The sequence below is a fragment of the Podarcis filfolensis genome, assembly GCF_964270895.1.
Source record: "Podarcis filfolensis genome assembly, chromosome: 17".
Lineage (NCBI taxonomy): Eukaryota > Metazoa > Chordata > Lepidosauria > Squamata > Lacertidae > Podarcis > Podarcis filfolensis.
This window is the reverse complement of record NC_139621.1, coordinates 200,057-224,173: the sequence shown is the minus strand read 5'-3', so window position 1 is coordinate 224,173 and position 24,117 is coordinate 200,057. Positions and strand designations below refer to the sequence as shown.

At 42.6% G+C, this 24,117-nt stretch overlaps 1 protein-coding gene across 2 annotated transcripts in view; it reads right to left on the bottom strand.

Moving 5' to 3' along the window:
• The window catches only part of LOC310752276 (lysozyme C-like), a 45,875-nt gene that overhangs the window by 7,229 nt on the left and 14,529 nt on the right, over positions 1-24,117 (bottom strand). Inside the window, exons 2-3 of one of the 2 annotated variants that reach the window (XM_083592337.1) lie at positions 15,237-15,654; positions 14,132-14,287 (exon numbers count right to left, since the gene is read on the bottom strand). In XM_083592337.1, coding sequence (XP_083448463.1) covers positions 14,132-14,287; positions 15,237-15,372 — 292 coding nt within the window. In that variant the 5' untranslated portion in view covers positions 15,373-15,654. Of the gene's footprint in view, positions 1-14,131; positions 14,288-15,236; positions 16,164-24,117 lie in introns of those variants that run through there. The other variant, XM_083592336.1, reaches the window with a different exon arrangement.

Sequence of the window (24,117 nt, the reverse complement as noted above, 5' to 3'; positions counted from 1 at the left end):
CCACTGGGTTCACCTGCTGGGTTACCTCAAAAGGCCCCAGCCGCCTCGGCTGCAACTTCTTGCACCCTCCCTTTAGGGGTAACCCTTGGGTTGACAACCACACCCGGTCTCCCACCCGTATGGCCTCCCCCTCCCGACGGTGCTTGTCCGCCTGCCACTTGTAAACTTCCTTGGCCAGCTCCAAGTTCATCTTGAGTTACTGGTGCAAGGCCTCCATTTCTTCTATAAACTGCTCAGCCGCGGGTACACTCCATCCTTCCTCCCCCCTCCCCGGGAAGGCCCTGGGGTGACACCCATAATTGGCCATGAACGGGCTCATTCCCGTGGACACAGGTTCAGCGTTATTGTACGCAAATTCAGCCAAAGCTAGTTTCTCTACCCAATCGTTCTGTCTCTCGCTGACGTAGCAGCGTAGGTATTGCTGGAGTATACTGTTCGCTCTTTCTGCTTGTCCGTTGGTTTCTGGGTGCCTCGCCGTCGAGAAGCCCACCTCGACCTGTAGCAAGCTCATGAGCTTCCTCCAGAACCTGGAAGTAAATTGTTTCCCGCGATCCGAGATTACCCTCGAGGGAGCCCCATGCAGTCTGAAAATGTGATCCACAAACAACCTGGCTGTCTCCTCTGCCGTCACCGCGTGTGAGCAAGCTATGAAATGGCACATTTTTGTCAGTAGATCGACTACTACCATGACTGCTGTCTTCCCCCTTGACTTGGGCAAATCTGTCATAAAATCAATGGACACCACCTCCCAGGGCCTTCCCGGTGTAGGTAAGGGTTCCAGTAACCCTGCGGGGGCAGCCCTCTCTCCCTTTGCCCTCTGACATCGGTCGCACCCCCGTACATATTCCCGTACGTCTTCCCTCACCTTTGGCCACCAGAACTGCCTGGTGACAAGCAGCATGGTCTTGTGCTGTCCAAAGTGCCCAGCTGTTGGGTTGTCATGGAGTTGTTTAAGTACCTTCCCCCTCAAGGTCTCCCCCAGTACATACAGTGCCTCCTTATAGTACAGTAGCCCTTCCTTTTCCTCAAACCCTCCATGGTCTTCCCTTCCGTCCCGGAGTTCCCTGATTTTTGCTTGAGCGAACGTGTCGTCTCTAGTAAGCTCTGCCAGTTCTCGTTTCCTAACCAACGTTCCCCCCCACACCCACCGGTCCTCAGGAAACACGTGTCGGATCTCTGGTGGTGCCTCTCCTTCCATGTACTCCGGTTTCAGGGAGAGAGCATCTGCTCTTACGTTTTCCTCTCCCGGCACGTATCTGATCTCGAAGGAAAACTTGCCGAACTCCTGGGCCCATCGAATCTGTCTCTGGTTGAGCACTTGTGCGGTCCGCCAGTATTCCAAGTTCTTGTCCCCTATCAACAGATGTCTCTATTGCAGAAACGCCGCATAGATCGCAAGCAGTTCTCAGTCATACACTGTGTAGTTTTGCTCTGACTTGCTCAGCTTCCTTGAGAAAAAGGCACACGGCCTCCAGTCCTGCTTGGCCCCGGGCTGCAAAAGGACCGCTCCAACGGCTCGGTCGGACGCGTCTGTCTCCAGTCTCATGGGCTTCTCCAGATCAACGTGCAGGAGCTGCTCTTCCGAAGCGAACGCCTTCTTCAGCCTTTCAAAGGATTGCTGGGCACTTTCTGTCCACGCAAACTTCTTTTTGCTACTGAGACAATCTGTTATGGGCGCTGTCAAGTGAGCGAAGTTCTTTATGAACTTCCTGTAGAAGTTGCTGAACCCTAAGAACCTCTGCACATCCTTCCGGGTTTTGGGGGCTTTCCATTCCAGCACTGCCTTCACCTTGCCTGGGTCCATAGCTAGGCCCTTGTCTGACAACTTGTACCCCAGAAACTCGACCTCCCTGGCGTGAAATTGGCATTTTTCCAGCTTGACCCACAACTGATGCTTCTGCAGTCTCTGTAGCACTTCCCTGACGTCTCTGACGTGTTGCTTCTCATTGTCTGAATAGATTAAGATGTCATCCAAAAAGGCTACAGCAGGGGCCCCAACACGTGGTGCATGAATGCTTGAAAGCAGGCGGACCCCGATTGTAATCCAAATGGCATGACTAAGTACTCGAAAGCCCCCAGGGGGGTGAACATGGTAGTTTTCCATTTGTCCCCCTCCCTTATCCTAATCGAATTGTATGCCCCCCTGAGGTCCAGCTTGGTAAAAATCTTCCCCTGCCTCACCCGTGTTAAAATGTCATCAATCCTTGGCATTGGGAAGGTCACGGGTTCTGACACCAGGTTCAAGGCCCTATAATCCACGACCAATCTGGGCTGATTAGTCTCTTTTTTGTCCACAAAGAACACCGGACTGGCCCCCACCGCCTTTGATTCCCTTATGATTCCCTTCAGGTTCTTGTCAATAAACTGCTGCAACTCCTGCATCTCCCGGTCGGACATGGCATACAGCTTACCCACCGGCAACTGAGCCCCTGGGAGTAGGTTGATTTGGCAGTCAAAGGGCCTGTGGGGGGTAGTCTATCTGCCTCCCTCTCGCTGAAGACCTCCTTCAGGTCAGCATATTGTGGTGGCACCTCCCCTTTTTGTTCCACGGCCAGCCCAGCCACCCTGGCCACCGTCATTCTTGGGTTCTCCCCTCCCAGACAGTGTCCTAAGCAGTAAGCTGACCCAAAGGTGACTGACCGCTGATGCCATGACACTACTGGATCATGCAGTGCCAGCCAGCTCATTCCCAGTATTATTGGGGGTCCTGCCAGTGTGGCCACGTGAAAGGCAATGGTCTCCGTGTGCCTGGAAACCCTCATTCACATTGGCGGGGTCTGGTGTGTCACTTCCCCCCCCCCAGAAGTTCCCTGCCATCGATGGTTGTCACCTGCAAGGGAAAATCTAGAGGCAACAGGTGGAGTTGGTGCTCCAGAGCGAAGTCTCTGCCGAAGAAATTACACGAGCTGCCCGAATCCAGCAGTCCCTTAACTTTGACGGGGCGCCCATCTGGGAGTTCTAGCACCACTTCTATGGCTATAGCTGCCTTGGGGTGGTCAGGCTGGGGCACTTCTATTGGTTGCTGGCCTGGCTGCTGCCCCTGCTGGTTGGCAGCCAGGCGTTGTCGTTTCCCTGCGCCTGCCCTTCCTCCCCCTTCTCGTCGTGGCCTGCAGCCCCCAACATCCCTTGCCAGGCTTTTCGTTGAGGGCAGACCTTAGCAAAATGTCCTGGTCGTTGACAGAGGAAACACTTCTTGGTAGATTTCCACTCCTTTCCCTCCCTTTTACAACCTTCACCGGAGTTTGAAACCTCTCGCGCGCCATCAATTTCCATTGGCTCCGCCGCCTGGGAAGACTCCCTCGGTATCTCAGGAATGCAGTAGTCATGGAAACGTTCCCCTCTCATTTCCCGCTTCTCCTGAGCCCGCGCTTCTTGGCGTACGCCTATCGCGAGCACAGCCTTTGTGAGCTCATCCATCGACCGTGGCCGGGGCGCTCGGGACAACTCGTCTTTCACTCTGGGGGACAGACCAGCCTCAAACAACATTTGTATCGGTTCAGAGTCCAGATCCCACCCGAGCCGGTGGACTAACATCGCGAAACGCGATCAGTAGTTTCTGACGGACTGGCCCCCCTGCTTGCGCCCCATCAGTTCCCGCCGTGTCACGCTTTGCTCCTCCTCGCTGGAGAACATCGCGTCCATTCCCGGAAAGAATTTCTTAAGGTCCTTCAAGGCATCATTTTGTGTCGCCATTAGGGGCCTGATCCATTCGCGCGCCCCATCCTGCAGATGCCCCACAATGTAAGCCACCCTCTCCCCGTCATCAGCAAAGTCATCTTTCTGCAGCTCCAAAGCGTACTGCACTTCCGTTCGGAAAGCATTGTAGTCTTGGGGCTTTCCACCAACTTGTGTACCAGCCCCGGTACCTTCCTTGTGATGGGGGTGGTTCTGACCTGTGCATCCTGAGCCCGTCTTTCGTCCAGCCGTGCCGTCAGGATAGCTACATGCGTCTCCAAGTCTCGGTTCCTCTCGACCAGACTCCGCACCGCAGCTGGTTGCTCCGTCTCTCCGGCTGTCCCTGTTTGGCTCATCGTGCTGCCTCTCCGGGGCTGCGCACAAGCAACGTCAGTGACTGACGGATTGCTGTAATGGTTCTAGGGGTTGCTCGTGCGTAAATCGGCACCACACCTGGCTGGGTTGCCTGAATGAACCCTTTCTGTCTGGACAGCCACTCGCCCGTGGCTGTCTCAATCGCTGGCAGAATCCGTCAGTGGGCGTTTCTTGAACTTCTTCCAGCAAAGAAGCTCTTTGACGCCTAGTCTCCGCCTACTCTCCCTGCGTGGAAGCCGTCTGCGCAGGGAGGGTGTGGGCAGCGGAGGACCCGTGCTCTCCCTGCTGGTCCCCGGCGAGGAGTCATGGAGCCACCTCGCTGATTCCCCCATCTGCCCCCCTTCTCCACTGGTGCTACACTGATTTCCTTCCCCAGAAGTTGTGCTGCTTCTCTCCTTCCCGGGACGCACTCCGGAATCCCTCTGGAGCCCTCCCTCTCCCTCTGGCTCCGATGGCAGTTCCCTGACAGAACCCAAAATTGATCTTTAAAGAGGAGGAGGGAAGATACATTCCAGTGGAAATTACAGCGCAAGGCGAAAAATATTTGTTACTGGGAATCTATGCAGCAAATGATGGCAAATCAGAATTCTTAAAAAACTTGGAAACAAGTCTTTTGGAACAAATTAAATTTAATGGGAGATTTGAATGGAGTGGCATCTACCTTAATGGACAGAACTCAGAGGCAGAAAATATTAAATGCTGGCAGACTACCTAAAACTTTCTTTGAAATAACTGACAAATTCGACCTGTCAGACATATGGAGAGTTAGAAATCCAACTGAAAAAGACTTCACATTCTATTCAGATGCAAATTTGTCATTTTCGAGAATCGATTATTTATGGATATCCAGAGACCTGGTTCCTAAAGTATCAAAAACAGAAATTTGCCCTAAAACTTGCTCAGATCATAATGCAGTTTTTATGGAATTGAAAATGTCCTTACAGGGTTCTTTCAGATGGAGAATGAATGATTATTTGTTGAGGAGTACCTAAATTGTAAATAAAGCCCAAAAAGCCCTAAAGGACTATTTTGAAATTAATATGAACCAGCGAATGGAAGCAAGGGTTATTTGGGACGCCAGCAAAGCAGTAATGAGAGGATTTCTCATTCAACAAAATTCAATTAGGAGAAAGATACAGAACGAGAATCATAGAATCATAGAATCATAGAGTTGGAAGAGACCACAAGGGCCATCGAGTCCAACCCCCTGCCAAGCAGGAAACACCATCAGAGCACTCCTGACATATGGTTGTCAAGCCTCTGCTTAAAGACCTCCAAAGAAGGAGACTCCACCACACTCCTTGGCAGCAAATTCCACTGTCGAACAGCTCTTACTGTCAGGAAGTTCTTCCTAATGTTTAGGTGGAATCTTCTTTCTTGTAGTTTGGATCCATTGCTCCGTGTCCGCTTCTCTGGAGCAGCAGAAAACAACCTTTCTCCCTCCTCTATGTGACATCCTTTTATATATTTGAACATGGCTATCATGTCACCCCTTAACCTCCTCTTCTCCAGGCTAAACATGCCCAGCTCCCTTAGCCGTTCCTCATAAGGCATCGTTTCCAGGCCTTTGACCATTTTGGTTGCCCTCCTCTGGACACGTTCCAGTTTGTCAGTGTCCTTCTTGAACTGTGGTGCCCAGAACTGGACACAGTACTCCAGGTGAGGTCTGACCAGAGCAGAATACAGTGGCACTATTACTTCCCTTGATCTAGATGCTATACTCCTATTGATGCAGCCCAGAATTGCATTGGCTTTTTTAGCTGCCGCGTCACACTGTTGTGTGTGGTCATGTCAAGTTTGTGGTCAACCAAGACTCCTAGATCCTTTTCACATGTACTGCTCTCAAGCCAGGTGTCACCCATCTTGTATTTGTGCCTCTCATTTTTTTTGCCCAAGTGCAATACTTTACATTTCTCCCTGTTAAAATTCATCTCCCTGTTAAAATTCTGGAACAACTAAAAGATCCTTAGAGGCAATCCAAAGAATTTGCAGACACAAAAGGAAATCAAAGCCTTACAGACTCAATACTCACAAATTATTAATCAAGAAATAGAATGGAAACTAAGGAGGATGAGACAAAGGAACTTTGAATCTGCAAATAAATTTGGGAAACTTTTACCTTGGCAATTAAAAAAAAGAGGCAAAAACAAAGTACTATCACAATTATTGTGACAGAAGGAAAGTCTGTGGAGAACCCTGTGGCATAAGAAGATGTTTTCATAAGTATTATAAACAACTGTATAAAAAGGAGAAAGAAGATCATGCTAAAATTGAGCAATTTATCAAATCTAATGGTTTGCAGAAGATTCCTGAGGGTAAAAAGATCCTACTAAATGGACTAATTACAAGACAGGAAGTGGAATACGCAATAAACTCAATGCAACTTGGCAAGACCCCAGGACCAGATGGTTTATCAGCAAAATACTATAAGATACTGAAAGACTGGCTTATTCAACCATTGTTAGAAGTTTGCAATAGGAGGGGGAAGAGCATCTGAAACCTGGAAGGAAGCTTATATTACTCTGATCCCAAAACATGATCAAGATAGATCCAATGTCAAAAATTACAGACCAATCTCCCTACTTAATGTGGATTATAAAATTTTTGCAAATATATTGGCCAACAGGCTAAAGAAGGTTATGTCTGAATATATCCATAAGGACCAGGCAGGTTTCCTACCCGGAAGACACGTGAAAGATAATATTAGGAATATTGTAGATATTTTAGAAAAGTTGGAAGCAAGAAAGAACTGTAAAGCAATGTTAATGTTTATTGATGCAGAGAAAGCCTTTGACAATGTATCTTGGAGTTTTATGTCACATAATTTAGAAAGTATGGGGGTTGGTCAAGAGTTTTTAAATGGTAACATGAACAAAAAGCTAAACTTATAGTAAAAAATGTGGAATCGGAAGAAATTAGAATTGAGAAGGGAACCAGGCAAGGGTGCCCACTTTCCCCTCTGCTGTTTATTTCGGTCCTTGAGGTCTTGTTAAGTATGATAAGAAAATATGAACAAATTAAAAATATTGTAGTAGGATCCAAACAGTATAAATTAAAAGCCTTCGCTGATGATTTAGAATACTAAATCATTATAGGACCAAGACTCCAGTGCAGTAAAAGCACTGGAGATGATACAGGAGTTCGGACAGGTAGCAAGATTTAAGTTAAATAAGAGCAAAACCAAAGTACTAGAGAAAAATCTGGATAATGAGGAAAGAAAATCATTACAAGAAAAGACGGGCCTAGTCTTTGTGAAAAAAGTTAAATATCTGGGAGTTAACTTGTCGGGGGGAAATTTGAACTTATATAAAGACAACTATGAGAAATTATGGAATGAAATTGATCTGGAGATATGGTCGAATTTAAAATTGTCATTAATGGGCCGGATTTCGGTGGTCAAGATGAATGTATTGCCAAATATGTTTTTTCCCCCCCAAGCCCTCCCAATTATTGACAGTGTGAAATGTTTTAAAGAATGGCAGAAAGCTTTACCTAGATTTATCTGGCAGGGGAAAAACCCCAGAATTAAATATAAATTACTAACAGATTCCAAAGAAAGAGGGGGATTTTCCCTGCCAGATTTGAAGATCTATTTTGAAGCAGCAGCGCTTTGCTGGATTAAGGAATGGATACAACTAGAAGAAACTGATGTCTTAGACTTGGAGGGATTTGATAATGTGTTTGGATGGCATGCATATTTATGGTATATAAAGTAAAGGCCCATAATGCTTTTAAAAACCATGTAATTAGGAAACTCTATATAATGTTTGGATAAAATATAAAGATCTCTTAGAAAGGAAGACATCCAGATGGCTCTCACCAATGGAGGCAAAGGCCCAGAAAAAGTTAAATATGGAAACCAAATGGTTGAGATATTAAGACCTGCTATTGGAAGACAAAGAGGGTTATAAATTAAAACAATTTGATCAAATTAAAGATAAGATAAATTGGTTACATTATCACCAGATCAATGAATTGTATAATGGTTTAAAATGGTTTTGCTTCAGAAAAAACTAAATTGGAAACAGGAATTGTTGGACTCTAAAGTTAAAAATTTGTCCAAAATGTGTAATTTATTGTTGGAATGGCATACAAAGGATGAACAAGTTAAATCTGTGATGATAGACTGGGCAAGAGATGTGGGACACAACATAATGTTTGAAGACTGGGAAAGACTGTGGAAGAAAGGGGTCAGGTTCACTGCATGTACAGTGTTAAAGGAAAATATTATGAAAATGATGTATAGATGGTACTTAACCCCTGTAAAATTAGCAAAAATTTACCACAACAGTGATAATTTATGTTGGAAATGTAAAGAAAAGGAGGGTACCTTTTATCATATGTGGTGGACCTGCCCCAAGGTGAAAGACTTCTGAGAGAAGATTTATAATGAACTGAAAAAAATGTTGAAATATACATTTATTAAAAAACCAGAGACCTTTCTTCTTGGAATAACAGGTCTGGAATAGCCCAAGAAAGATGTTAAATTGTTTTTGTATGCTACATCTGCAGCAAGAATTTTGTTAGCTAAGAAGTCCCAACAGTGGAGGAATGGCAGATGAAGATGATGGATTTTTCGGAGCTAGCAAACCTGACTGGAAGAGTCCGTGACCAGAAGGAGGAGGAGTACTAGGAGGAATGGATGAAATTCAAATACTATTTTGTTAAATATGCTAAGATAACTTAATTGGAAAAGCTTGCAAATATTAGATAGGCTTAGGATTTAAATATGTAATGTTAGGAATTAATATGTTTAAAGCTAAAATAGAAAGAAAGAAAGAAAGAAAGAAAAGAAAGATGTTAAGTGATTAAGTTAATTATATGAGAAAATTGGTTTTGGAAAACTGTTAAAATGATATACACTAAAATTCAACTAGGGGGATTCGAGGAAGTCACTTAACAATGTTACTAAGATTGGTTAAAATACGGTTGAGATTTACCGTATTTTTCGCTCTATAGGACACACCCGACCATAGGACGCACCTTGTTTTAGAGGGGGAGAACAAGAAAAAAAAATTCTCCCCCTCTCTGCTCAGCGCCCCTTCAGTGAAGCAGCAGGAGAAACGGAGCCCCTTCCATTTCTCCTCCCGCTTCGCTGAAGGGGCGCTGAGCAGCTCTCCCTCTCTGCTGAAGCCGGGAGAGTCTTGCTCTCCCGCTGCGCTCCAAAGGCTTCAGGCGGCTATCCCTGAAGCCTGGAGAGCGAGAGGGGTCGGTGTGCACCAACCCCTCTTGCTTTCCAGGCTTCAGCGAAAGCAATGCATAGCCTCCGGAGTGTGGAAGGAACGCTCCCTCTGCACTTCGGAGGCTTCACGTTGCTATTGCTGAAGCCAAGGAGCCTGCATTTGCTCCATAGGATACACACACATTTCCCCTTAATTTTTGGAGGGGAAAACGTGCGTCCTACAGAGCGAAAAATATGGTATGTTTGTTTGTTTGTTTAATTTTTTTGGAAAATCAGTAATTTGGGGGGGGGGGGACAACAAAATGCGGCAGCTAGACTGGTGACTGGGAGCGGGTGCCAAGATCATATAACACCGATCCTGAAAGACCTACACTGGCTCCCAGTATGTTTCCAAGCACAATTCAAAGTGTTGGTGCTGCCCTCTAAAGCCCTCAGTCCAGTATACCTGAAGGAGCGTCTCTACCCCCATTGTTCTGCCTGGACACAGGTCCAGTGCCGAGAGCCTTCTGGCGGTTCCCTCACTGCAAGAAGTGAAGTTACAGGGAACCAGGCAGAGGGCCTTCTCGGTAGTGGCACCCGCCCTGTGGAACACCCTCCCATCAGATGTCAAAGAGATAAACAACTACCAGACATTTAGAAGACATCTGAAGGCAGCCCTGTTTAGGGAAGTTTTTAATGTGTGGCACTTTAATGTATTTTTAATCTTTGTTGGAAGCCGCCCAGAGTGGCTGGGGAGACCCAGTCAGATGGGTGGGGTACAAATAATTTATTATTATTATTATTATTATTATTATTATTATTATTATTATTATTATGATTCTGGGCTTCTGATAACAAGTAGGCAATTGTGGACAGATCCTTAAATATACAGCTTGGATTGTGTTTTGGATGTGTGTTATTTTATTTATATTTATTGTTTATTTATTTAATAAAATTTATTTTTTAAAAACCTGCAAAGTGGTTTACCAAAACAAAAAAACACCAAAGCAGTAAAATCAAGAAAAATTAACAATCCTACTTTAATACATGCAAAACATTAAGATTAAAATTACTTCAACTTCCTAAGCATCTAGGTATGCTTGCCTAAAGAAGAATGCTTTTAGCAGTTGCCCGAAAAGAGTCTAGCAAAGGCATGTGCTTTATTGCAATAGGCGGGGAATTCCAAAGTGCAGGTGCTGCCACGCTAAACAATGCAGTACAGATATTATGTGGAACGTGTAGTAGTGCTTGAAACAACTCAAGAGGAGGTTTTATTTATTGTGATTTCACCATGCTCTGTATTATCTGAAAAGGAAAACATTTATTTAAAAAACAGGACTGCACAGCAGCAATCTACTCGCCTGTGAGTCTCATCATGATCAGTGGGACTTATTCCCAAGCCGACGGTGCATAAGATGGGCTGCTATCCTTTGCACCCCTTGCGTCCAACTTGTACCTAAAACTCTGCACAAACCTGCACCAGAGAATTGTAGGGTTGGAAGGGATCCCTGAGTGTTATCTAGGGGCAATGCAGGAATCTCAATTAGACCATCCCTGACCGATGGCCACCTGTCTCCAGTTTTTCCCCCTCAGCCAGGACACACAACAACGGAGACTGGAGGTGGGGGGAAAGATAAATTTTGACAATGGGGCAGATTTGTCAGGCGCATGCAGGGCCAGCTTGAAGACTTTACACAGAGAGGAACCCCACGCGCATGTAACGTAACAGGCAGGGAGCCAGATCAGATAGAGAGAAAGACATGGGGGGGGGGGGGACAAAAGAGTACCAAAGTCTGTCCATTTTTTCCTCTTTGCGATGGTGGCACTAGGGCTCTGGGATGCAGCCAGAGCTCTGGGACCACCCTCCCTAAAATATTTACTTGTCTTCAATGTATTGCTACCACCATTCTATAGTACTGATCCATTTTAAATTAAACACTTTCTCTAAAATTAAAATGGCAGAAGTAATCAGTAGCATACATATGAAAGGAAAGGTGAGAGAATAGTTCCTAATTGATAAAAGGGAGACACATACACAAGCACACAGAAGTAAATAATCCAAGTGTGGCTTGATATTATGTCATCGAGTTGTTAAGTGTTATGCTGTTAAGTGAAGCTAAATCCCCACTGACCCATGACAGAGGAAATGAGGCACATTCATTTTATGTTACACGGATAAGATTATTTTAGTACGGTAACCCCATCCTGAGAATGGAGGCTAGCACGTGAGCAATTTCTGCGAAGGTCGGTGATAAATTTCATCCTCAAAATTACTGCAACGTTTTCTCCAGAAGACATTTTCTCTGTATCACTGAAAGCGCTGCAGACACACACACACACACACACACATTTTTTGTGCACAATTTGAATTACTTGGAGGCCACTCTGAGAATCTGTATACAGTGGTACCTCGGGTTAAGTACTTAATTCGTTCCAGAGGTCCATTCTTAACCTGAAACTGTTCTTAACCTGAAGCACCACTTTAGCTAATGGGGCCTCCCGCTGCCGCCGCACCCCCGGAGCACGATTTCTGTTCTCAACCTGAAGCAAAGTTCTTAACCTGAGGTACTATTTCTGGGTTAGCGGAGCCTGTAACCTGACGCGTATGTAACCCGAGGTACCACTCTAAATACTTGGTCATTAAAAATAACATAAAACAAATGCCAACACACAATGAAAACTCTGCACAAAAGCATGGTTTTATAAGCTTTGTCACCAGCCTTGGGGAGAGGGGTGGGAATGTACAGTTTGCTGTACTTAGCCTTGAGATGGGAGACTGAAAGGGCTTAAAAAATAAAAAATAAAAGTCTTGTGTCTAGGAATATTTTTCTGTAAAAGCATCAGACTGGTTGTCAAAAGTGTGAACTTCACTAATAGACCCCATTTAAAGGAATTGGTAAGTTAGCCACAGAATTGCTTTGCTGATTTTTCTTGTCTTCTTTTAATTACTGGCACACAACTGCTTTGGGGGTTGGAAGTGTGGTCAAGCACATAGCGTTCTGGAACTATTAATCAAGCTCCTTTGAGTGTATGTCAGCGAAAGCAATAAATGCAGTAATATTAGCAAAGCTTTCAAACCCTAGAGCTGAGAAGGCCGGTCTGAAAAAATCACTGAGGGCCACGTGTGTAGAAGCAAGCCACGTGGGCCAACTATGAACTAAGCATATTGCATTGATCAGATGCATCCATCAAAATAACTTCCCATCCTCCTCCGTTGTTTGCTCGCCTGACTGCATCCTACCCATGCAAGGGAGACCGGCGGGGGTGGCGGGGGAGGAGGATCCTACCTTCCTGCCAGGGAGGCTGGGGGCAAAGAGGAGGCCAACCGGCCCAGTGCCCAGGGCGCTGCTGAGCTGCTCCACTGGCGCCACACGCGGGCAAAACGGGGCAGCAGCACCGCCACTGTCCCACGTGCTCCGCTGTCGGGGGCAGCAGAGGCTTGTCGGAGGAGGACGGGGGCCCAAAGCGGGACAGGCAGCGGCCTTGGCAGGCTTCCCCAACAGCCCAGAAAGTTGGCCTAGGTGAAGAAATTGAGTTGAAGCCAAGTGGATCCGGCCTTGCCTTGCCCTAGCCCCGCCCCCTGCCCACAAGCGATTGGCCAGCTGGGTTGGGGGCAGGGTAAAGGCAAGGCAAGGCCGAATCCACTCGGCCTCGTCTCGTTTTCTTCGCCTAGGCCGGGAAGCCCAGCGCCGGGTCCCAAACCACCTTGGAGGGTAGGTAGGGCAGTAATGGTTCTTGATAATTTCCCCCGGACCGGCCCGCCCACCCCGTTTGAGGGCAGTTCTGATTGAAACTTCAGGGGCCATAAAAAGAGGGAGAGCCCCAGGGGCCTTGAAGGTCTCTAATCACTTCTACCACTTCAGGCTACCTTATTCTGCTATGCAGGTAAACCAGGCCTCCCTTACCAGGTAGGAAACTTGCATAATGATCACAGTTTGGGTGGCCATGTATATCTTCCCCCTCTACTTAAAGTGTTGCCTGGTCTAAGTTCAGTTTAGAGATAAACAACCCTAAGAAGCAAGAACTGAAGAGGTCTTGAAGTTGCCCATCAGGACCTGGCGTCTGCTGAGCACGAGTCACTTGATGTATTCCACACTGTGGCAATATGTTTTTCTATTTAAATAATAGTAATTTAAATTAAATGTACATTAATTAAATTAAATTTGTTTTCTTGTAATTATACGAGTAATTTCATAACAATTATATCTAAATTTGCATATATACAAATAAACTGCCATATGCAAATTTTGTGCAGACTGATAACCTTAAAAAAAAATTCTTTAGGGATGCATGGTGGGGTGCTTTTATTTTTGGAACAGGGCACTGAAGCAGAAGGTCCCTCTCAGAACCTGGTCTAGGTCTCCAACATATATGTATGTATGTATGAAATAATAGGCTATAAAGTCTCATTACATAATTACCATTTGTTTCACTGTTCATGCTCTAACCTGCATCCTGCCCTTCTGGAAGTCTGCTTAGGTTATTCCCCCCCCCTCCCAATTTGCACCAGGCAACTTCAAACCTGCTCAGGTTATCAAGTGGGGATTGCATCAGTCTGGTGAATCATGCACCTGTTGGTTAATGTGCTCAGGACGTCCAAGCTGTCTTGGAGTATAGGCTTTAGAGTAGGAAGTGTGGAACCTGGGGCCCAGAGGCCAAATCCAGCTCTCTTTATCCTGCTTTCAAGACTTTCCTCAGGCCAAGCACACACACACACACCCCGCTTTAGCATGGCTCATCATTAATGCCTGTTTGTGCATGCTTTCTCCCTAATAGATGCACTTTTGCATAAGTTTACTGGCTGGAGTATTGCATTGCAAAATTTGGGGAAATATCCATGGCCTGTCTCTTTTTAGAAATAAGCCACTCATCTTGAGACATACAGTACATGGCACAAGCAGGAAAAAAAGCGTCACTCACAATCACAGGAAATGTTGCATTTGTTCTGTGAGGGCCGCCTCTCATTAAAGCACCATTCCTGGCCGCTCAGATGGAATAGCCCGTAGTGTGGGACACCCTCTTCTGTCTCGTAGTATTCAGTGTTGTAATTAGCTGGGAATCCAGCCATACAGACATCTGGTAGGGAAGCAAAGTATAAAAACCAGGGACTCAGAGTGTCCTTTCTTTCCTAAAATCAGTTCCCAAACACAGAAACAGAAAAGCATTTTTAAAACTTCTCCAAAAATCCTGCTGTTTAAACACTTTCAAAACATTGACATACCCTTTCTTGGTTTTGACATTCTGAGTTTTGAAATGCTGTTGTTTCTATTTCAGTATTCTTAAAATAGCAATGTTTCTAACAGCTTTTAACATTTTCCTAAAACATTCTGAATTATCCAGTGCTACCTTTAATCTTGGGGACGCGGGTGGCGCTGTGGGTTAAACCACAGAGCCTACGACTTGCCGATCATAAGGTACGCGGTTCAAATCCCCGAGACGGGGTGAGCTCCCGTTGCTCGGTCCCTGCTCCTGGCAACCTAGCAGTTCAAAAGCATGTCAAAGTGCAAGTAGATAAATAGGTACCACTGTGGCGGGAAGGTAAAAGGCGTTTCCGTGCGCTGCTCTGGTTTGCCAGAAGCGGCTTAGTCATGCTGGCCACATGACCCGGAAGCTGTACGCTGGCTGCCTTGGCCAATAAAGCAAGATGAGTGCCGCAACCCCAGAGTCAGTCACGACTGGACCTAACGGTCAGGGGTCCCTTTACCTTTAATCTTGCAACTGATGAAGTTCATGAAAATTTATTATATCATAAATGTGTCAGCCTTTAAGGTGCCACAAGACTCTTTATTTTCAATCTTGCCTGCTCTGTCAGTTCTCATTTTTCAGATATGCTACATTATTTTAAGATGGTCAAAGATAATAACAATAATACTGTAAACAAAAAACCCAAACAAATCCATATAAATTGCTACACATGTCATCTAGAAATGAGAAACCAAAGGGAGGTTGGGATCCACAACAAATTGGGTGTACATTTATCCTAACAGAGCAGCTGGGCATTGTACGTCCAACAAACAAGACTCACATTGTTTTATGTCAATACCGCGAAAGCCATCCAGTCCAAGATCTCTCAGCTTGTAAAACAATTCACAATCCTCAAACTTCCTTGTCTCGTTTGCTACCATGAGCAGGCAGAATGACAGAAGGTGAAGTGTCTTCATTGCCGCACGTCTCTCAAGTCCAGAGCCTCAGCTTTTTATGGCCCCTGCCTTTGGACTGTAGGCTGCCCAATCCATGTTAAATTGCATCATGACTTGGTTCCTGTTAGTCCTACTTCAAGTAGCTCTTCTGAAATCATTACTTTCAGTGGCCCCCTCACAGATGTTCGTGATTCTTTTCTTTTTTTCTTTTTAATATGAGCAAATTAAAAAAAATTCTCAAAGTATGTCCAAATGAGCCAACCCTTCTCAGGCATCTGATACCTTGTGGTCACATCCCTGGAACTAGAGACAAAGCATGTTTCTCATTTACAGTCAAAATAAATTAAAACAATTCTTTAAAAAGATAGTTAAAAAGACTCTTCTTAAAAACCTAAAAATTCCCTTAAAAGAATCAAGTCTTCAAAAAAGTTATATGATCTAAGAAAGTTTAAAAGAATCCTTCCAAAAGAATTTAAAAATTATAATGTAGCACCTTAGAGACCAACTGAGTAGTTTTCGTGTGCATGCACACTTCTTCAGATACACTGAAACAGAAGTCACCAGACCCTTCTTCAGGTATACCCAGAACAAACTTAGTTGGTCTCTAAGGTGCTACTGGACATTTTTAAATTTTTTTGATTTATTTCTCTCAGTAGTTAGAGAAATAAAAGAAGCAAATCCTCTTTGCCAAAACAGCCCCTATTGGAATCAATGATTCATTCATTCACTTATTCAAGTTATATCCCACTTTGCCAACTCTATAGGGAGAGGTTGACTATGTCATTAAGTTATTATTAATTGAGTTTAGGAATACACTAGGGATTAGGGGAGAAATTCAGTTCAGTTCACATTTAAAGGCAAACCTACCAAATCTGCACTTGCTGAAACAATACAGAAACTGAAACATCCATCCTTCAAAATTCGCCCTTCTCTGAATTGCAGCTTTCCAGCCAAAGAATGGGCACCAAAATTCATATACCAAGGTAAGGTGTGTCTAGAAATGCATAAATTAGGGTTTTTTTTAAAGCATCATGTTAGGGCCAGTGTGGTGTAGTGGTTAAGAGTGGTAGTCTCGTAATCTGGTGAACTGGATTCGCATCTCCGCTCCTCCACATGCAGCTGCTGGGTGACCTTGGGCCAGTCACACTTCTGTGAAGTCTCTCAGCCCCACTCACCTCACAGAGTGTTTGTTGTGGGGGAGGAAGGGAAAGGAGATTGTTAGCCGCTTTGAGACTCCTTAAAGGGAGTGAAAGGCGGGATATCAAATCCAAACTCTTCTTCTTCTCTAGGGGAAATTGGTTTGCAAAAAAGTGTATATTATCATGAGGGCTGTTTTTAATGGCAAACTAATATGGAAATGTGGAGAACTGAACCCAAGCTTGGAAAAATGACAAAAAGAGAGAAACCAAAACAGACAGATCCACCCATCCTTAGAACACACACACACACACACACAGAGAGAGAGAGAGAGAGAGAGAGAGAGAGATCTCAAGAACAGGTAGTTTCCAGCAACCTTAGCAGCCTTTGAAATTATCAGGAGCAAAATTGGTTTTGTTTTGTTTTAAAAAGAAACAGCCCATAGGTTAGGAGTCTATGGTAAGCTCTCAAGTTTTGTAATTTGGAAGACTGTAGTTTTTTGAGATGTTTCTTCAGTAGACTTTCCGAAGGGGTTTCGTCATTGTGCTATTTCAGGTAATAATTTTGGGCTTGCTCTCGCTCTCCCCACTCCATGTCGGCTGACTTCATCTATTTAAAAATAACAAGCTGGTGCTGTCATATTCTCTTATCAGCATACTTTCGCCATTTATCTGAGTATTCCGTGGGATGACCCACAGGTTGTTCTCATTAGAGGAGGCCTTTCATCTTTTTTCAGAATCTTCAAATCAAGATCAGTTAAGCTGAAGTATTTAATCTAGAGCCGTCTGCATTATTTGGGAGGAGATGCCACTTTATATTCTGTCTGACTAGTGTTAAGAGCAGCATAATTTGTGCAGAGACTCAAAGAGATAGACAGGATGTGCTGGTAATCAGATGGAATACTGTTGTGGTTCCTGGGTTTGAAATGATCACTTAAAAGTCACATCGTGGACTTGCGGCATGACTGCTTCTCTACAGGAGCTTTGGCGAGAAAAACTCTAATGTTTAAAGTAAAAAAAAACCAATTATGTTAATATGAACCACTATGACTGAGATATGTTAACGTTGAAAAATGGTCTACCGACTCAAGATAGTAAATTAGCTAATATACAGGATGTGATGGCTTGTGAATGCTCTTCGCAAGAAATGCTTCTGCTCACTCAGAGATACATATATACAGTCTTTATTTTACATATGTACAAGCAGCCCATTACAATCATGCATCCGAATCCTCCGGCTCAGATTCTGGGAGTGGCTTATGCCAGCTCCTTCTCCAACAGAAAAGGCGGGAAAGTTTCACGTGACGCCTCTGCCCCCTCCTCTTTAACACTCTCCTTTCCTTGGCAGACGGAATAGGCATTGTTTCACTGTCTGTGCCAGAACTTCCTGTGGCTCTGGTTCAACATCTGTGAGCTGTCCCACCTCCTGGCTTTCCCCTCTTTCCTCAGTCGCCACTTCCTGCCCCCCTCCCTCTGCCTTCTCTGGCAATACCATGACACATTATTGTATGCAAGTAACAGACCAGGCATATTATCTGCCTGTTATTTGCCTTCATGCTCCCTTCCGAGACGCAGTGGCATAGGAAGGTCAGGTGGTACCCGGTGCAGAAAATTTCTTGTCTTCCCCCCCCCCCATTGATTTAAAAAAATAAATATTTTTTTTTGCCTGCAAAAATGGTTTGACTTTATTTCATATTTTTTTTACAAAGGAATGTGGATTCTGGGCCTCTGATAACAAGTAGGTGACTGTGGACAGATACTTAAATCTACAGGATGGATTGTGTTTTGGCTTGTGTTATTTTATTTATATTTATTTAATAAAATTTATTTTTAAAAACCTGCAAATTGGTTTACCAAAACAAAAAACACCAAAGCAGTAAAATCAAGAAAAATTAACAATCCTGCTATGATTAAATGGGCACAAGATGTTGGACATAACATTATGTTTGCTGACTGGGAACAGTTGTGGACCACAGGTATGAAATTTACGGCATGTAATGCCCTAAGAGAGAATATTATGAAAATGATATACAGGTGGTACATGACACCAGTCAAGCTTGCAAAAATCTATCATTTGCCCGATAATAAATGTTGGAAATGTAAAGATAGTGAAGGTACATTCTTTCACCTTTGGTGGACATGCCCAAGGATTAAGGCTTTCTGGGAGATGATATATAATGAAATGAAAAAGGTATTTAAATATTCCTGCATGGTCGGCCAATTGGTGTTAAAGAAGGATAGAACTTTCTTTATGTATGCTACAACAGCAGCAAGAATACTCATTGCAAAGTACTGGAAGACACAAGATCTACCCACTCTGGAAGAATGGCAGATGAAAGTGATAGACTATATGGAATTGGCAGAAATGACTGGCAGAATCCGAGACCAGGGAGAAGAGTCGGTGGAAGAAGATTGGAAGAAATTTAAAGACTATCTACAGAAACATTGTAAAATTAATGAATGTTAAAATGATGTTGGAATGAAATGAAGCGGTTTTAGCAACAATGTTAAAAAGGAATATGTAAAAAAAGGATTGTTAATAGATGGAAATATAAAGTTATAATATGTTAAGATAAAGAATTAAGATAAAAACAAAGAGGGAAAGGATTTGCTGAATTAACCATTCGAAATTGAATACAAAAAAGGGAGGTGTGAGGAGGTCAGGAAAACAAGTAAATGAAAGGCAAGACATTGAAAGATGGATTTATTTTTCATTGTTTCTTTTTTCTTTTTTTCTATTCTGTATTTTGTATTTTTTGTTTTCTTTTTTCTATTTTCTTATCACCTTTGTAACTTTTTTTGAAACTTTAATAAAATATCATTAAAAAAAAAAAAGAAAAAATAACAATCCTACTGAAACACAAAACAAAACAAAAACAACGGAAAACATTCCAATGAAAAGGGAATGCAAGAAAGCAAAGTGACTGTCTAATGAGGCCTTACAAATAGTGGGAGAGAGAAGGCAAGCAAAATGCGAGGGAGATCGTGAAAGATACAGGAAATTGAATGCAGATTTCCAAAGAATAGCAAGGAGAGACAAGAGGGTTGTCTTAAAAGAGCTATTCAAAGAAATGGAGGAAAACAATAGAATGGGGAAAACCAGAGATCTGTTCAAGAAAATTGGAGATGTGAAAGGAACTTTTCATACAAAGATTTCCATAATAAAGCACAAAAGTGGTAAGGACCTAACAGAAACAGAAGACATCAAGAAGTGGTGGCAAGAATACACAGAGGAATTATACCAGAAAGATATGGATGTCTCGTACACCCCAGGTAGTGTGGTTGCTGACCTTGAGCCAGACATCCTGGAGAGTGAAGTCAAATGGGCCTTAGAAAGCGCTGCAAATAACAAGGCCAGTGGAAGTGATGGTATTCCAGCTGAACAACAGTGGTACCTTGGGTTAAGTATTTGTTTTGTTCTGGAGGTCCGTTCTTAACCTGAAACTGTTCTTAACCTGAAGCACCACTTTAGCAAATGGGGCCTCCCACTGCCGCCGGGCCGCTGGAGCACAATTTCTGTTCTCATCCTGAAGCAAAGTTCTTAACCCAAGGTAATATTTCTGGGTTACCGGAGCCTGTAACCTGAAGCATATGTAACCCGAGGTACCACTGTATTTAATATTTTTTTAAATAATTTTTATTAATTTTAACATATAAATTATAATACGTACCACAAAACTTCACCACTTATACAATCTTTTTTGGACTTCCATCAGCACCTCTGATGATCCACCGTTTTAACCACTTCTTATGCATTTCTTAAATTCATATTGCCTTTAATTATCTTAACTAACCATCCTCCCCTTTATCCATTTTTGCAATAGTTCCAATGATTCTCCTCACAAAATTTCTTGCAAACCTACACACGTAGTCTGATCATCACAAATACTTTTCAAATAGTCTGTAAATTTATGCCAGTCTTCTGTGAATTTCTGGTCCCGCAGATTTCAAATCCTTCCTGTTAGTTTATCTAGCTCTGCATAGTCCATTAATTTCATCCTCCATTCTTCTTTCATCGGTAATTCTTCTTGCTTCCATTTTTGTGCCGATAATATTCTTGCTGCTGTTGTTGCATATAAAAACAACTTACATTCCTTTCTATTTATATCACTTCCTACAATGCCCAGTAAAAATGCTTCTGGTTTCTTTATAAATGTATATTTCAACATTTTTTTCATCTCATTATATATCATCTCCCAGAAGTTTTTCACCTTTTTACATTCCCACCACATGTGATAAAATGTTCCTTCTTTTTCTTTACATTTCCAACATTTGTTGCTAACTTTATACATTTTGGCTAATTTAACGGGTGTAATATACCATCTATACATAATTTTCATCACATTTTCTTTTAAGGCATTGCATGCAGTAAATTTTAAACCTTCTTTCCATAATTTTACCCAATCACTCAGCTGTATATTATACCCAAAATCTTTAGCCCAATGAATCTTAACCAACTTTACCTCCTCATCCTTCAAATGCCATTCAAGCAGAAATTTATACATTTTAGACAAAATTTTACAGTCGTTGCTTAATATCTCTAATTCAAACTTTGATCTGTTTTCATCAAATCCCCTTGCCCGCGTGTGGTGCTGGGAGGAGCAGCACAGCACCGGCCTGGGCACTCGGCAGGTCGGCCTCCCCTTTGTCCCCAGCCTCCCTTGCATGAAGGTAGGATCCCCCTTCCTCCGCCATCTCCCTGCCAGTCTCTCTTGCATGGATAGGATCCCCCCCCCCCCCCCGCTGTTGCAAACCTATAGGCTGAAGGAAAAAACTCCACACAGCGGTGGAAAAAGAAAGGTGTTTATTTTGTGCTAGCTAGCAGAATGTCTCAAAGGAATTATTTCCAAAGTCTGAGCCCAGAACACAGGGCTGAAATACCTTTTACAGTACATTATGTATCAATCAAATCACCCCATGCATTTCTAACAAATCACCACCTGCCCTGTAATACCTTAACTGTTGCTTTCCGAATAATATATTGCTTTTCCAAGTTTTTCTTTTTCTAAAAAAGCATTTTTATTAGCAATTTCAACATATCAAAGTATCAGAACATATCCTATTCATTTCCCCCCTTTCTTTTCCCCCCTTTCCTCCCACCTCCCCATCAAACCCCCCCAGAGACTTCCTCAGCAACTCTCTCTGATTTCTCCACACATATTATTTTCAGCATATTATAAAATTGTATAAATCTTTATATTATCTGTCTACTATGTTAACAATCAATAAATTTGTGTATGTTTATTCAAAACTTGCCAAGGAGTCCAGTTCTTTTTGTTGTCTTTTGGTTTTATACATTTTTGCTATCTGTACTGGTGTTATGTACCATCTATACATCATTTTCATATAATTTTCTTTCAAAAGAGAACAGTCTGTAAATTTTAAATCTGTTTTCCACAATTTTTTCCAATCCTCAAATTGTATGTTATGTCCTATATCCTGTGCCTGTTGGATCATGACCGATTTTACCTCCTCATCTTTTGTTTCCCATTCTAGTTGAATACTATATGCACTCTTCAGCAGCTTCACATCTTCTTCTATGACCTCCTTTTGAAATCTAGAAGTGGTGTAGCTAAATCCTTTCTTACTGTCTTCTTTGTACATCTCGTGTAATTGCCTGTAGTGTAACCAACTGTGAAAATGGTCTTATATTTCCTCATAGTCTTTTAGCTTCCATTTTCCTTCTTGATCCTTTAATAAATCTCTACATGTAAGCCACTTCCCTTTTTTGCCAAGTGGCTTGAGCAACAAAGCTTCAATTGGTGACAGCCACCAAGGTGTCTTTTGTACTATTAAATCTTTATGTATAATGATTTCCTAATTATATGATTATAAAATCCTTTATGTACTTTTCCTTTCCCATACTATAAGTATGCATACCATCCAAATCTGTTACAGTGGTACCTCGGGTTACATACGCTTCAGGTTACATATGCTTCAGGTTACAGACTCCGCTAACCCTGAAATAGTGCTTCAGGTTAAGAACTTTGCTTCAGGATGAGAACAGAAATCGTGCTCCGGCAGCACGACAACAGCAGGAGGCCCCATTAGCTAAAGTGGTGCTTCAGGTTAAGAACAGTTTCAGGTTAAGAATGGACCTCCGGAATGAATTAAGTACTTCACCTGAGGTACCACTGTATTATGACCTTCTAAATCCAAGTATGCATGCCATCCAAATCTGTTATCATGACCTTCTGAATCCAATGCTGCTTCCTTTTCCAGTTTTATCCAGTCCCTAATCCATACCAAACATGCAGCCTCATAATGAAATTTAAGGTCTGGGAGGGCAAAACCGCCTCTTTCTTTTGTATCTGTAAGTATCTTATGTTTAATCCTTGGCCTCCCCCCCCCCCCATAAGCTTAGAAATTTCCTTCTACCATCTTCTGAGGCAATCGTCTTTCACCATTATTGGGACTGTCTGGAAGAGAAAGAGCATTTTTGGCAATACATTCATTTTTATCGCTGCTATTTTTCCTAATAGGGAAAGGTTCATTCCACTCCATATTTCTAAATTTATTTTTATCTCAAGCCACACTTTTTCATAATTATCTTTGTAGATATTTATATTTTCTGCTGTTAACCATATCCCTAAATATTTTACCTTTTTTCTCTTCTTCCTTCAAATTTTTGACTAATAACTTAGTTTTATTTCTGTTTAATTTAAATCCTGCCACTTCCCCAAATTTTTGAATCTTTTCTATAACTATAGGGAAATAATTTTTTGGCTCTTCCGCTGTAATTACTAAATCATCAGCATATGCTTTCAATTTAAATTCACTTTTTCCAGTTTTTATACCTGTGCTCTTTATCTGCTCTTATATTTCTTGCAAGTACCTCCAGAACCAGAATGAACAATAACGGTGATAGTGGACATCCTTGTGAGTTCCTTTTTGTATCTCACAATCCTCCATTATCACCTGATTTACAATCAATTTAGCTTTTTGTTCTGAATATATTGCTTGAATTCCTTTTAAAAATTTGAATCCACAATTAATTTCTTCCACTTTATTGCCTCTAACAATGTTAGAGTATTTGAGTATATTCCTCTATTTAAAAATTTTCCCCTTCCCTTTCTTATACAATTCTGAGAAATATTTTACAAATGCTGCTCTTATTTCCTTCATCTTGTCTGTGATCTTTCCATTTATATTTATTTTACTTATGGAATTCCTTTGTTCACTTTTCTTCAGCTGCCATGCTAGCAGTTTTCCTGATTTGTTGGCATGCTCAAAATATTTTTGTTTCATTCATTTTATTTTCCAACTAATTTCTTCATTAACTATCATAGAATATTGAGTTTGTAATATTCTAATCGCCTGTTTAACTGACCCTTTATTTGCTTTCTTTGATATTTCTTTCTCCTTTTCCACAATTTCATCTAGAATCTCTTTTTTCCTTTTTCCTTTCAATTTCTTTTTAAATGAGTTTTGTTGTATAAACAGTCCCTTCATTACCGCCTTACTTGCATCCCAGACCGTCTGCAATTTTGTCTGTCCTTGAATATTTATTTCAAAATAATCACTCAAGGCCTTTTTAACTTTTTCCATAAATTTTTGGTCATCTAATAAATCTTCATTCAATCTCCATCTAAATGAAAGGTGACTTTGGGGTATGCATTCCCCTGCATCC